General features: G+C 38.6%; 1 protein-coding gene across 1 annotated transcript; it reads right to left on the bottom strand.

Annotated features, from left to right (window-relative positions):
• Window positions 1-746: 746 nt before the first annotated feature.
• Window positions 747-11,433, bottom strand: LOC145799774 (uncharacterized). Its single transcript, XM_082889411.1, has 4 exons — window positions 11,033-11,433; window positions 10,092-10,672; window positions 9,591-9,923; window positions 747-1,159 (listed from the first exon to the last, which is right to left on the bottom strand). Exons 1-4 carry the CDS (start codon window positions 11,431-11,433, stop codon window positions 747-749), a joined length of 1,728 nt encoding a protein of 575 aa, XP_082745537.1.
• Window positions 11,434-13,561: the final 2,128 nt, after the last annotated feature.

Genomic DNA, 13,561 nt, shown 5'->3' with positions numbered 1-13,561 from the left:
AGTGTATGGATGAGGTCAAGATGAGGAGGTGGTGGAACTCTGTTATGGGGCGGCAACGGGTTGCTAGTGACGTTGGGTTTTGGTGGTTGTGGGGGAGCTATGACTTTATTGTCTATGAGATCTTGGATCTCATGACGAAGACGAAAGCAACGGTCTGTGTCATGTCTGGGTTAGTGGTGGAAAGCATAGTGTTTAGTGGGGTCATGTTTGGCTAGGAGAGGTTTGGGAAGAGGTCGGGGGTCCAAACGCTTTAAATATCCTCTTTTTTTCAAGATCTTCATCGCATTAGATAGTGACATATGAAGAGGGATGAATAATCTGCTTAGGGCTTGGGTTGTGTTTTGCGGGCCAGCGTGAGCAAATGGGTCGGCTATTTTAGTAGTTGTGGCAACTAAGTTGATTTCAGAGGGCTTCACAGCCTTGCTACCACTGGTGGTATCATTAGAACTGCGACCAAAAGGCTTCAGAAGAGGTTCCTTATCCTCCACAATGATTCCCTGTTTGATGGCAACCTCTATTTGGACCCCTATCTCATTTAAGTCATTAAAAGTGAAGCACATGAGGACTATCATTTTTTGTAACATCTTTCCATGCAGATTTCTGACTATCATACGGATTTGATCTTTTTCAAGTGACCTGTTTGTCATCGTTGTTGCTTTTGCATTCCATTATTGGTCTTTACGTCTTGAACATAATAGTCATTGGAGATGAAAGCATGATCTCCTTTCTTTCTCTTCATCAAAATATCAACTCTTCCTTGAATTGGGATTTTGTGTAGGAACCCTCAGATCTTCTAGTGAGTTAAGTTCGAGAAACTCGTCAACTGGTGGAGGTGGAGGTGGAACTGGATGAGTCACCAGAGGTGGTTGAGTAATGGACACCGCAGATGATCGTTGCAGTTCAGCAAGAGTATTGCCTTGAGTGGCAAGAGTAGTGCCTTGGGCAGCAATCGTAGTGGCAACAGTATCCATGCTCCGTGGAAGGGCCAATAGTATATCGGCTAAATTTTCTAGCATCTGAGTCATCATTGATTCTGGTGAGTTGAGTGGTAACGATCTAGTAGGTGAAGAAGGGTTATTTTGGACAGTTGATGAAACTTTTGCTTTTCTTCGTGTAACAGGTGGTAAAGAAACTAACACTGGCTGACCCTGAACCAAATCTGCACTTTTGCAAAGTCTACCAATGCGAGTCCATAGAACTTGGGGGATATCAGACCTTTTGGAAGCTATAGTGCTTGACTACCTTGCTAAAACAAAACAGGACCTCCAATCAGAATTTCATTAGCATGCCAGCACAACTGATTACTGCTAACTCATGTTGAAAAATTGAACTCAACCCCACAAACTGAAATGACTACACCACTTATCCGAATCTAAGAATTCCCATACATTGCACATAACACATAGCGGGAAAGAGAACAAACACCCCTATGGGGGCTAGCGCTACCCCTGCCCTAACTTTGAAATGATCTAGGGTTTCACTATTCAAACAAGTGGCATCACACATCCTAGAAATGGAAGAGCATCTTGTCTTGAATTTGGATGGTACTATAGCTCATTATATGCACAAGGTTAGCTCTACTGTAAGGGTTGAAGTCAAGGTGACGTTACCAAAGAGTCCTTTGGGTCATAACCAATGAAGATCTTAGGAAATCAAAAGAGTCAAAATAGCCTCTCTTCAAAGTCTGAGAACCTTTAGATCTCAAAAGATTATAACACAAGGCCTCCAAAGTAACGTGGAGATAGGTGTAGTGTCACAAAAAGTGTGTCTGTGCTCCCACTAGTATTTGGGCAACACAAGAACTTTAAGTGCACCAATGTATGCAATGCAATAAACATATAATTGAAAGTAAAAGTCATATCATGGAATTCTTGTCAAGGTTTCATAAAATCCTCAGCAGAGTCACCAAAAACTATAACATGCCCAGAGGGTACTCGTGCTCGTTAAACAGTTCGGACCCTCGGTCACATTGATCTAGTCTCTTTAGGGCAATGTGAAACATAGATGAGAGTCCAGATTTGGTGACTTTTAGAAAATCCATGTTATTGTAAAACCTTTTGCCAGAAATGGACTACGTCATCAGATCTCAGAGTCACCACCTAATATTTTTGGAAAATTAGGAAACCCATGACTCATGCCAAGGCCATTGTTCGTTATAACCAAAGTTGTCTCGGTTCGAAACCTTAGGTATGAAAGGGGAAGGTCATTAATTGATCACCCCACTCATCCGATCAAAAGATCGGCCTTTACTAAACCATGATATGAATTTTATTTATTTTATGTGTTCATATTTCGATTATTTAATAAACCCTAAATATTACTATGTGAAGCATACAAATATAGACTATGCCATTTATACTGGAATAATTTGATTTCATGTAGTTTTGAAAGAGTTTTCGAGATGTACAACCCAAATAAATTGAGTTTACAAATATGAAAACCAACACTATTCCAAATTAAGCGACATAACCTCCATCCACTGGCATTCATACAGTTATATCAAGTAAGCAAATAGCCACATGGTAGAATGCTTAATCATAATATGAAAAACGCACACAAACGGGATGCTTAAGCATAAAAACTTACATATTTACCGACATCTCTTGAACAGCTACAAAACAAAGTTAGTAAAACATGCATGATCTTATATACAAAATTGTAATGCAATTCACTCATGAGATGCAAATAAAGATTCGGCTTCTAAGATATGGCATGTGAATCATCTCAAGAACATGAGGTAGCACACATAATCACATAGGAATTGATTAAATCCATAAATGCAAACTTAGTCAAATCAAGATGCATGAAACATAAATGCAAAGCATGGATATAACGGCAAAAAAATTAAATAAAATAAACATGATGCATATTTACAAATAAGGAAAGCAAGTAAAAGAACGTGATAGAAAAAGTGGGGCGGGAAATTATTACAACACTTTGAATAAATTATTACAAAACAAATTAGTGGGGAGGAGGAGAATATTACAACAAAATAAAAACCTCACAATACACTCAAAATAAAATAAACAAAAGAAAAAAAAAAGAAAAAAAGAAAAGTTTCACGTGCCTTGGAAATTACAGGAAATTGGTTAACATCGGAAGACAACACTGTCTTGTCTAAAAGAAGCTAACCAGCAAGTGAAATAGGTCGGCCGACCAACTATGCCGAGCAAAACCTGTCTTATTGCGAAACCAAGAAAAGGAAAAAACAAGAAATATGTAGGTGGCACAACTAACCACTACCGGTTAGACTAAAAACAAGAAAACAAATTTTTAAGAAAAAAAATGCAAACTTAAAACAAAACTAACATGAACTTAAAATAAGAAAACAAATATGAGGTAGAACAAGCAAGATTACAACATAATTACTATGAAACTAAAACGAGAAAACAAATATAAGATAGAACATGCAAGATTAAAAAAAAACAAACATGAGCCTAAAACAAGAAAAAACGAATATGTGGTAGAACATGCAAGATTACAACAAAACAAATATGAGACCAATACAAGAAAAATATAAGTTAGGAAATGTAAGAGTACAACATAATTACTATGAAACTAAAACGGGAAAACAAATATAAGATAGAACATGTAAGATTACAACAAAACTAACATGAACCTAAAAATTAAAAAAAGCAAATATGAGGTAGAACATGCAAAATTGCAACAAAACTAAAAAGAGACTTAATACAAGAAAAATATAAGCTAGGAAATGCAAGATTACAACATAATTACTATGAAACTAAAACAAGAAAACAAATATAAAATAGAACATGCAAGATTACAACAAAACTAACATGAACCTAAAATTAAAAAAAAAAAAAGAAAAAAGAAAAAGCAAATATGATGCAGAATATGCAAGATTACAACGAAAGCAATAAGAGACTTAATACAAGAAAAATATAAGCTAGGAAATGCAAGATTACAACACAATTACTATGAAACTAAAACAAGAAAGCAAATACAAGATAGAAGATGCAATATTACAATATGAACTTAAAACAAGAAAGCAAATATGAGGTAGAACGTGCAAGATTACAACAAAACTAATATGAAATTAAAGCAAGCGAGTAAATACAAATAAATAAATAAATAATTTTGAGCCAAACAAACCACTTAGTTTACAACAACACAATGAAATATAAAGTAAGAAAATAAATATGAGATAAACAAACCACTTGGATTATAACAAAATACTATGAAATAAGAAGCAAGAAAATAAATATGAGATAGAAAATATAAGAAAATGAAAGACTAGAAATTCACCTTCAAAAGAAAGATTGAACTTCTTGATTTCCAAGCTTCCTCTTGATCACCCTCAAGTTGTGGAGTATGTTGTTGAAATCTCAGCAAGAAAGTTCAAGTTTTAGCTTTGGTGAAGTTTTGGGTGGTAACAAAATAAACTATTTATTTGATCAAAGTTTAGACCTCTCTCTAAAAGTATTTTCACACAATTGGAATAAAATAAACTCTTTCTTTGATCAAAGTTTAGACCTCTCTCTCATCAAAAAATTTCACCACCTCTCATACTTCTAATGGTCTTCTATGTATAGGCCAAAAACCAAGACCTTTTCATGTTCTGAAGGACCAATTTTGAAAGGCCAATTTTGAAGAGCCAAAACCTATTCATGTTTTGAATGACCAATTGTGAATAGTCAAAACCCATCCATTTGTTTGAAAGGCCAATTGTGAATAGTCAAAACCTATTCATTTGTTTAAAAGGCCAGTTGTGAATAGTCAAAATTCATTTAGTTTTTTGAAAGGCCAATTGTGAATAATCAAAACTCATTTTATTTACTTGAAAGGCTAATTGTGAATAGTCAAAATCTATTTAGTTTTTTGAAAGGCCTATTGTTTGAAACTACTAAATTTTCTGGACAAGAGAAAAAAATGCAGAAAAAGATTTTTGAGTAGGTCTCAACTAATTTGGCCAAAACCAGTGTAAAATTGGGATTGAAGCTTAAATTTGATTTTTTTTGTTGAGAAATTCATAAAATGGCACATTATAATTTTCATCATTGGGTGCTTAGAAGAAGGCACCCAAGTCTTAGGGCTGTTTAAAATGGGGTGTCTACAGTTGCCCCTCTTTGACAGAGCTCGAAGTCATTTCATGACGTGAGTGAATGTCAAAGCCCGAAGGCGACCCTTTTGAGAAGGCAGTAAGACTTGGGCAAACAAACAATATGCAATGCAGGTGGTTGAACTAGAAGGTTGCCTATATATCCCTTTGTGAGGAATCAAACCTGCGTAGTTCAGGGAAAACATGCAAAATGTTCAAAATGCAGTTTGAAAGTTAGACTTACACGCTTCGCGAAGCTAGTTGTTTGAAAATTCATGATTATGCAATGCAATGCAATGTCATGGAGTGATGATAAAGATATGAAGATGACAACATGAGAGGAATGATATGAAACATAACAGGGGGTGCATCACATTAAATTGCGACAAGATCACATACAAATGTGCCACAACAAAAATGTTAGGTGAACTTGAAATCCAAACGTGTCTTACGCGAGAAAAGAAAATAATGAACCTAAAATCCAAACGCATTTCACGCGGAAGGAGGTATAGTGGTGTAACCAACAGATGTTCCTAGCCGTATTTCATACAGAGAGGAGGAAGGTAAACATCAAATCCTTGGACATTTCACGTGAAAGGAACAAAGGTGGTGAAACCAACAGTGTACCTAACCGTATCTCATAAGGAGACAGGGAAGGTTTTAATCAGCTAAACATCAAATCCTAACACATTTCACGTGAAAGGAACAAAGGTGATATAACCAACAGATGTACCTATCCATATCTCATACGGAAAGGGGAAGGTTCTAACCAGGTAAACATCAAATCCTAACACGTTTCACGTGAAAGATGCAAAGGTGGTGTAACCAACAGACATACCTAACCGTATCTCATACGGAAAGGGGGAAGGTTTTAACCAGGTAAACATCAAATCCTAACTCGTTTCACATGAAAGATACAAACGTGGTGCAACCAACAGACGTACCTAACCGTATCTCATACGGAAAGGTTAAAGGTTTTAACCAGGTAAACATCAAATCCTAACATGTTTCACATGAAAGGAACAAAGGTGGTGTAGCCAAGAGACATACCTAACTGTATCTCATACGAAAATGGGGGAGGATTTAACCAGGTAAGCATCAAATCCTAAAACGTTTCACGCAAAAGGTGCAAAGGTGGTGTAACAGACGTACCTAACCGTATCTCATATGGAAAGGTGGACGGTTTTAACCATGTAAACATCAAATCCTAACACGTTTCAGGTGAAAGATGCAAAGGTGGTGTAACCAACAGACGTACCTAACCGTATCTCAAATGGAAAGGGGGAAGGTTTTAACTAGGTAAACATCAAGTCCGAACACGTTTCACGTGAAAGATGCAAAGGTGGTGTAACCAACAGACATACCTAATCGTATCTCATTTGGAAAGAGGGAAGGTTTTAACTAGGTAAACATCAAATCCTAACATGTTTCACGTGAAAGATGCAAAGGTGGTGTAACCAACATACGTACGTAACCATATCTCATGCGAAAATGGGGAAGGTTTTGACTAGGTAACAATCAAATCTTAACACATTTCACGTGAAAGCTGCGAAGGTGGTGTAACCAACGGACGTACCTAATCGTATCTCATATGGAAGGGGGGAAGGTTTTGACCAAGTAAACTTCAAATCCTAACACGTTTCACGTGAAAGGAACAAAGGTGGGATGCGATGATATGCTAAATATGTATTACATGCGTATATGTATACAGACAGGCAAACTATATACATATACAGATATCGACATATACATATACAGAAAAAATATATAAATATTTACATATACACAAACATATAGATACATAATATATACACACGCATATACACGTACACATACATATACATATACATATACATATACATATACATATACATATCTCTCTCTTCTCCCCTGTTTTTGTCTCACTCTCGCTTTCATCATCTTCTTTGAGCGTCGTGTCTGGCGCGCGATTTCAACAATCGCGATGCCTAACCGACGGGCTGCCTCAATTCTTCAACGCCTTATCCCAATGTTTCTTCTTTTTGTCTTCTTCTTCTTCTTCTTCTTCTTCTTCTTCTTCTTCTTCTTCTTCTTCTTCGCTCTCTTCTTAAGTTGAGGCCTGTGAGGGAGAGGTATAGCAAAACCCTGTAAACTTTCTCTGCGACCACTCGGTAACCTCTTTCTTTTGTATTACTCTCCTCTGCCATGGCCTCTTCACATGGTTCTCTCACTCTTTTTCTAGACCTGAACGAATCTACAATAGAGATGACTGACTCTAACTCCCCTGAACCTCAACTGCAGGATCCTCCTCCTTCCCCTGTTTTAAGCTTTCCAGCGATGTCAGTTGAGCAAATAATGGCGGAACAGTCTGACATCAAAGCAAACTCGTATACACTGAGGTCATTTGTGGAGGCCGTGACTACGGTCTCCAACTTGTTTCGTCGACTGCAGAATAGGATGTTTAATGTACATTAGTTAACTACACAACTCTCCCTACTCCAACGTATGTACAAGGACTCTCGAGTAAAGATTAGTGCACTGAAAAAATAGAACAAAGAACTAAAATGACAGGCCACCTCCGCGGCTTGATTTGGAGTCCTTTCGCATAACCAATTTGATGGCCGGCAAGGAATAATCTCCTTCAGAAGCTCTGCCGAGGTTGAGGCAGAGTCTTCAAGAGCATCGAAGGAGTAAAGATGAAACGTGGTAGCTGATGGTAAAGTCGGACAACGAAGCTGTGTGCAAATGAAGCCGGTTGTAATCTTCGCCAACAAGCTGCTGTTGAAAAATTGAGACAATGCTACTCACTCTTTTATTTTTATTTTTTTGTTTTTATTTTTGTTGTTTTTTTGTTGTTTTGTTTTGTTTTGTTTTGTTTTGTTTTTTTTTTCTTTTTTGTTTGGAGTGGGCATCTATAGCTTTAACTCCTTTTTGTACAACTTTGATTGGGGTTGATCCCTGACATTAATGAAACGAGTTTGTTCTGCGAATCTGGATGGCATGAATGGCACAATACTGAACATAAAAATTATTTTGTTTTGAATTTTGAACTTGAAAATGGTTGCATTTTAGTGAATTCTGAACTGAATATTGAGCCTATCACTCACCAAAACAAAAAACACAACTTATTGAAATGAAAATGAAGCAAAAACCATCCCAAAACACACCCCTTTGCGCTTGTCGGAGCAAAATGAACGCAAAACAGAGCAACACCGATTGACCACCCGACAGAAAAGCATTGTCGGCAACAAATACTGTGCATTTTCGGGCGATTTCTTGATTAAGGTGATGAGAACTCGATAGTGTGGGTAAAAGATAGAAAACCTGACTCAACTGTGCCCCTAGTTCATCACTTTGCCCTTTTTTGTTTTCCTTTCCGCTAAAGCGATTTTGATCAACATGAGAGGTAAATTAGCACACTTGTTCCATTTTCTATCTTTAATTCATATGAGCCAAATTATGAGCATTGAAAATTTTCTCTTTTTGGTCCAAAGAATGGTCTGAGTTTTGCAAAAATGGAATAATTTTTGAGAAAATCAGTCAACTACATTAAAAGTAATCAAAATCTATTTTCGCAAATGATCATTACTCGATCAACATGAAATTAACCCTTGAGATATACAACTAAATTTGTCTTGTAACTGAATCCGTCATGAAGGAGAAATAGGAGAACTGAATTAAATAGGGACGAGTCAATCAAATATGGATAGTTGAGTCGAATAAAGAAACACCAATCAAACATGGACGAGATGAGTGAGTTGAAAAATGATTAAGGTCGAACTTCAAGATGAAACTACCTACGTATCCCAAAGATAGGAATCAGGCCATACGTAGTTCCGGTTAAGGTTCACTCGGGTATTGACACTCTCCTTTTGTGCTCTAACTTTTGCCAAAGCCGCCCTTTCGAGTTTTCAACCTTGCGAGCTTTTCATTTTTCATTTTTTTTTGTCATCATTTTTTTATTTTTTTATTTTTTATTTATGCTCTAACTTTTGCCTGGTCGCCCTTTCGGGTTTTCGGCCCAGTGAACCTTTCAAGGGTAATACTTCTTCAGCTTGTCCATGTTGATTGGTTGTGAGAACTCCAAACCATCCTAATCCATGAGAATGACTGCTCCTCCTAACTAGATTGATTTAATGATGTACGGCCTCGTCCAATTGGGTCTAAACTTGCCCCTAAGGTCGTGAATAAGAGCTCGGTTGTCTTTCAACACTAAGTCCCCTTTCCTCAAATTCTTGGATCTAACCTTTTTTTTTGAATGCTCTGGCAATCCTGCGTTGACACCCTTGAATGTGGTATAACGCCTTCAATCTTCGCTCGGCAAATAGCATCAGCTCCTCAAATCGATTCTATTGCCAATCAGCTTCTGTTATCTGACATTCAGCCATAATCCTCAATGAAGGCATTTCCAACTCAATCGGCTAAACAGCCTCCATTCCATATACCAAAGAGTAAGGGGTTGCCCCTGTAGATGTTCGGATTAATATCATGTATCCCCAAAGTGCAAAAGGCAACTTATCTGGCCAATCTCTATAAGTTTTTACCATCTTACACAGGATGTTTTTGATGTTCTTATTTGCAGCTTGAACGACTCCATTGGTTTGTGGCCCGTAGGTTGATAACTTGTGAAAAGCCATGTTACACTTCTCAAGTAGAACAACCACTTCTCCTTTGAAATATGAGCCATTGTCAGAAATTAATTCGTTTAGCACCTCGTATCTGCAGATAATGTTGTTCCTGATAAATTTGGCCACGTGTGATGCTTTCAATACTGTATACGATTGTGCTTCAACCCACTTGGTAAAATCGTCAATGGCAACCAAGATGAACTGATGACTATTTGAACCTTTCAGTGTGACTGCCTCGATGACATCTATGTCCCAAACTGAGAAAGGCAAAAGCGAAATCATGTTGTAGAGTTTTGATGGCGGGATGTTCATGCGATTGGCATGGATTTGACATTTGTGGCATCGCCTAACAAAGTTGATACAATCATTCTCCATGGTTAACTAGTAGTATCCTTGTCTAAGGATTTTTCTGCCTAGCATTATACCGTTCATATGGGCTCCGCACTCTCCTCCATGGATGGCTTCCAGGATACGCTTTGCCTCTTCTTTCTCTACACACAGTTTGTGCATTCCTAGATGCCCTCTCTTGTATAGCTTATCTCCACAAATGACGAACTGAGTAGCCAGACGTCGTATCCCCCTTTTGTCTTTGGTGTTTGCCCCTTGTGGGTATGTACCAGTTTCCAAAAACTTCCAAATATCAAAGTACCAAGGGTTTTCATCTTGAACTTCTTCTGTTGCGGCTATCATTTCATACGCGGGGGCGTAGCTTTGTTCTATAAGGATCGGGCGCATCTTGATCCCGACAGATATGTCTATCATTGATGCCAGGGTTGCCAATGCATCAACAAATCGGTTGTTCTCTCTTACTAGGTGTGTAAATGTCAACATGTCCAAAGTCTGATGGTAGACTTTCATTTTTTCCTCTTTAACTTTCCAATCTCCGTTGGCTTGAGAGATGACCAAGTTCGAGTTACCAATCACATCCAATCTTATTGCCCCTAGTTCCAAGGCTGCTTTCAATTCAGCAATGCATGCCTCATACTCTACTTGGTTGTTGGATACCCTAAATCAGAGTTTGAAAGCTAAGGGAATATGGGAATCAGCTGGCGCTATCAGCAACACGCCTATCCCATAGCCAAATTGATTAGACGCTCCATTAAAGTACAACTTCCAAGTGTCTTCTTCCATCTACATGACCTCGTCATCTGGGAATGAGTACTCTACATCTTCTTCTCCTTCAATTGGGTGATTAGCCAAAAATTCTGCTACGGCCCTTCCTTTGATAGATTTACGAATGACATAGTTAATGTCAAATTCGGAAAGCAAAAGCAACCAACGAGCTAGCCTATCGGTAAGTGCTGGTTTCTCAAAAAGATATTTGATTGGGTCTAATCTTGAAACCATAATTACCGAGTAAGCTAACAGGTAGTGTCTCAACTTCCTAGTGGCCCACACCAAAGCTAAGCAAGCTTTTTCCAAAAGAGTGTAGCGGGTCTCACATTCAAGCATCCTTTTACTTATGTAGTAGATGGCCTTCTCCGCTTTCTCATCCGACTCTTCTATAAGCATACATCCCATAGTTGATTCGGTCACTGATAAGTACAAGATCAGTGATTTTCCTGGTTCAGGCGGTGATAACATAGGTGGATTCCACAAATGCTGCTTCACTTCCTCGAATGCAAACTGACATCGATTATCCCATTGGAACTTCTTTCCTTTCTTTAGGAGACCAGACAGTGCTTCACAAGTCAAGGTTAGCTTTGAAATAAACCTCCTTATGAATCGCACCTTTCCTAGAAAGCCATGCACCTCTTTTTCAGTCATTGGTGGCGGCATTTCTAAGATGGCCTTAATTTAAGATGGACCAACTTCGATTCCCTGTTATGTGATTAGAAATCCCAATATCTTGCCCGCAGTTACCCCAAAGGTGCATTTCTGTGGATTTAGCCGTAACCTGTATTCCCTAATTCTCTCAAAGAATTTCTTCAATGTAGTGTAATGGCTTTCTCGATCTTTGGACTTGAGAATCTTGTCGTCTACATACACCTCAACTTCCTTGTGGATCATATCATGCAAAAGAGTGGTAGCGGCACTCTGATAAGTGGCCCCGACATTCTTCAAACCGAATGGCATAACTCTGTAGCAGTATGTCCTCCATGGGTGGTAAATGCAGTCTTTTCTCTGTCCTCTAGAGCTATAAGGATGTGGTTATATCCCAAAAAACCATCCATGAGTGACAGTAACGCATGCCCTGTAGTGAAGTCTACCAATTCGTCAATATATGGCAAAGGGAAATCATCCTTCGAACAAGCCTAGTTCAAATCCTGGGAATCAACACAAACTCGGATTCTACCATCTTTCTTTGGAACTGTCACAATATTGGCTAACTAAGTAGGATATTCTGATACGAGCAAAAATCCAGCATTAATTTGCTTGGTAACCTTTTTTGTAATTTTTATGGTCCAATCAGGACGAATTCTGTGAAGCTTCTGTTTGACAGGTCGGGCCTCAAGGTCGAGAGGGATCCTATGCTGTACAATATCAGGGTCAATTCCTGGCATATCTTCATAGGACCATGCAAAAACATCTTTAAATTCTATTAATGAAGCAACTGATTGTTCATGTTCCTCTAAAGACAATGTAAACAATTTTCATCCACTAATGGCTTAGCACGCCTTTCTTCCTCCCAGTCGATTAAATTTTTCAAAGCCCGAGGAATTTATTTCTCTTCATTTTTATCAAAATCTTGAAAATTTTGGTCAATGTTATGAACTATGGGCACAAAAAAGTAAGCGGAAATCACATCTTCGTTCAAAGCCTTAGGCTCACAAGTTGCAATAAACTCAAAAGAGAAAGAAAAAGAAAAAGAAGACTCAGACATTTTAGATAGACTTAAATCTGCCTCCAACCCCACAGGACCACCAGACTCAGACTCAACAACCAATTCAGAACCCCCAATACAACTCTTTTCAACATGGCAATTTATTTGTGGGCCATTCACTACATCTATGATGAAGCTTGAGCAGTCAATAGGTACCTCTTCCCTGATCACAACAATGGTCGTATCCCCCAAATTCATTGGTTCAGTGCTAGTATGCAATTCTGTTAGTAAATCAGCCAGTGTTAGACCGATGACTTCCTTTGTGCTGCTTTCCGAGCTGACTTCTTTGTCTTGTTCGATGTCGATACTGGATTTATCCACTCCTCGTCACTGTCGGAGAACTAATGATCGAAGAAGATCTCAAACCCAGGGTATCTCTTCCTCTCCACTTGATCTATCCAGGGCTTAGGAAAACCACAAAAAGGGAAGCCTTCTCCTTGGCGGACAAAGTGTCCGTTCAAGGTCCCATGGGTTGGCCTATAAACCAGCTCATACATCTTTCTCGTCTTCTTTGCATTGATTCTATCTCTTATTTCCTTCCATTTCTTCTCCCAGTCTTCTACTGTTGGTTCATATCCCAACCCAAACACATGTGGGTTATGGATTACCTTAGTTGTCTCTGTGGTGCCTTGCCGGCCACTTCTTCCCAATCCAGATCCTGGGATGTGTCCTAGCTTGTTCATCATATAGATTGACTGAGCACTCAAATGTGCACCCTCATCTTTCGCCATGATTGTCTACACCAGCCGTGCTTCTGCCAAGGTAAAACCTGAGAGAAAAGCATTCACCGCCATGTTGTACTTCCAGTACTACGTTCTGACTTCTGGAGGAGTGTGGACCGTAGAATTGCAAAAAACTGTGCCAATCCCTCTATTATGCAGATACTTCACCAACTAGTGTACGGTTGAAGACACTGCTCTCATCTTATGCAACCAAGGCCTGCCCAACAATAGGTTGAAAGTTGTTGGGACATCCATGACATGGAATTCTGCCTCATGCTCAGAGGGACCAACTAATATCTGGACCTTGAAAGTCCCCAAAACATTCCTACTAGTGTTGTCATATGCCTGA

This window comes from Camellia sinensis, chromosome 9 (genome assembly GCF_055761805.1).
Source record: "Camellia sinensis isolate YWXY chromosome 9, ASM5576180v1, whole genome shotgun sequence".
Taxonomy (NCBI): domain Eukaryota; kingdom Viridiplantae; phylum Streptophyta; class Magnoliopsida; order Ericales; family Theaceae; genus Camellia; species Camellia sinensis.
This window is presented reverse-complemented; position numbering and strand designations above follow the sequence as displayed.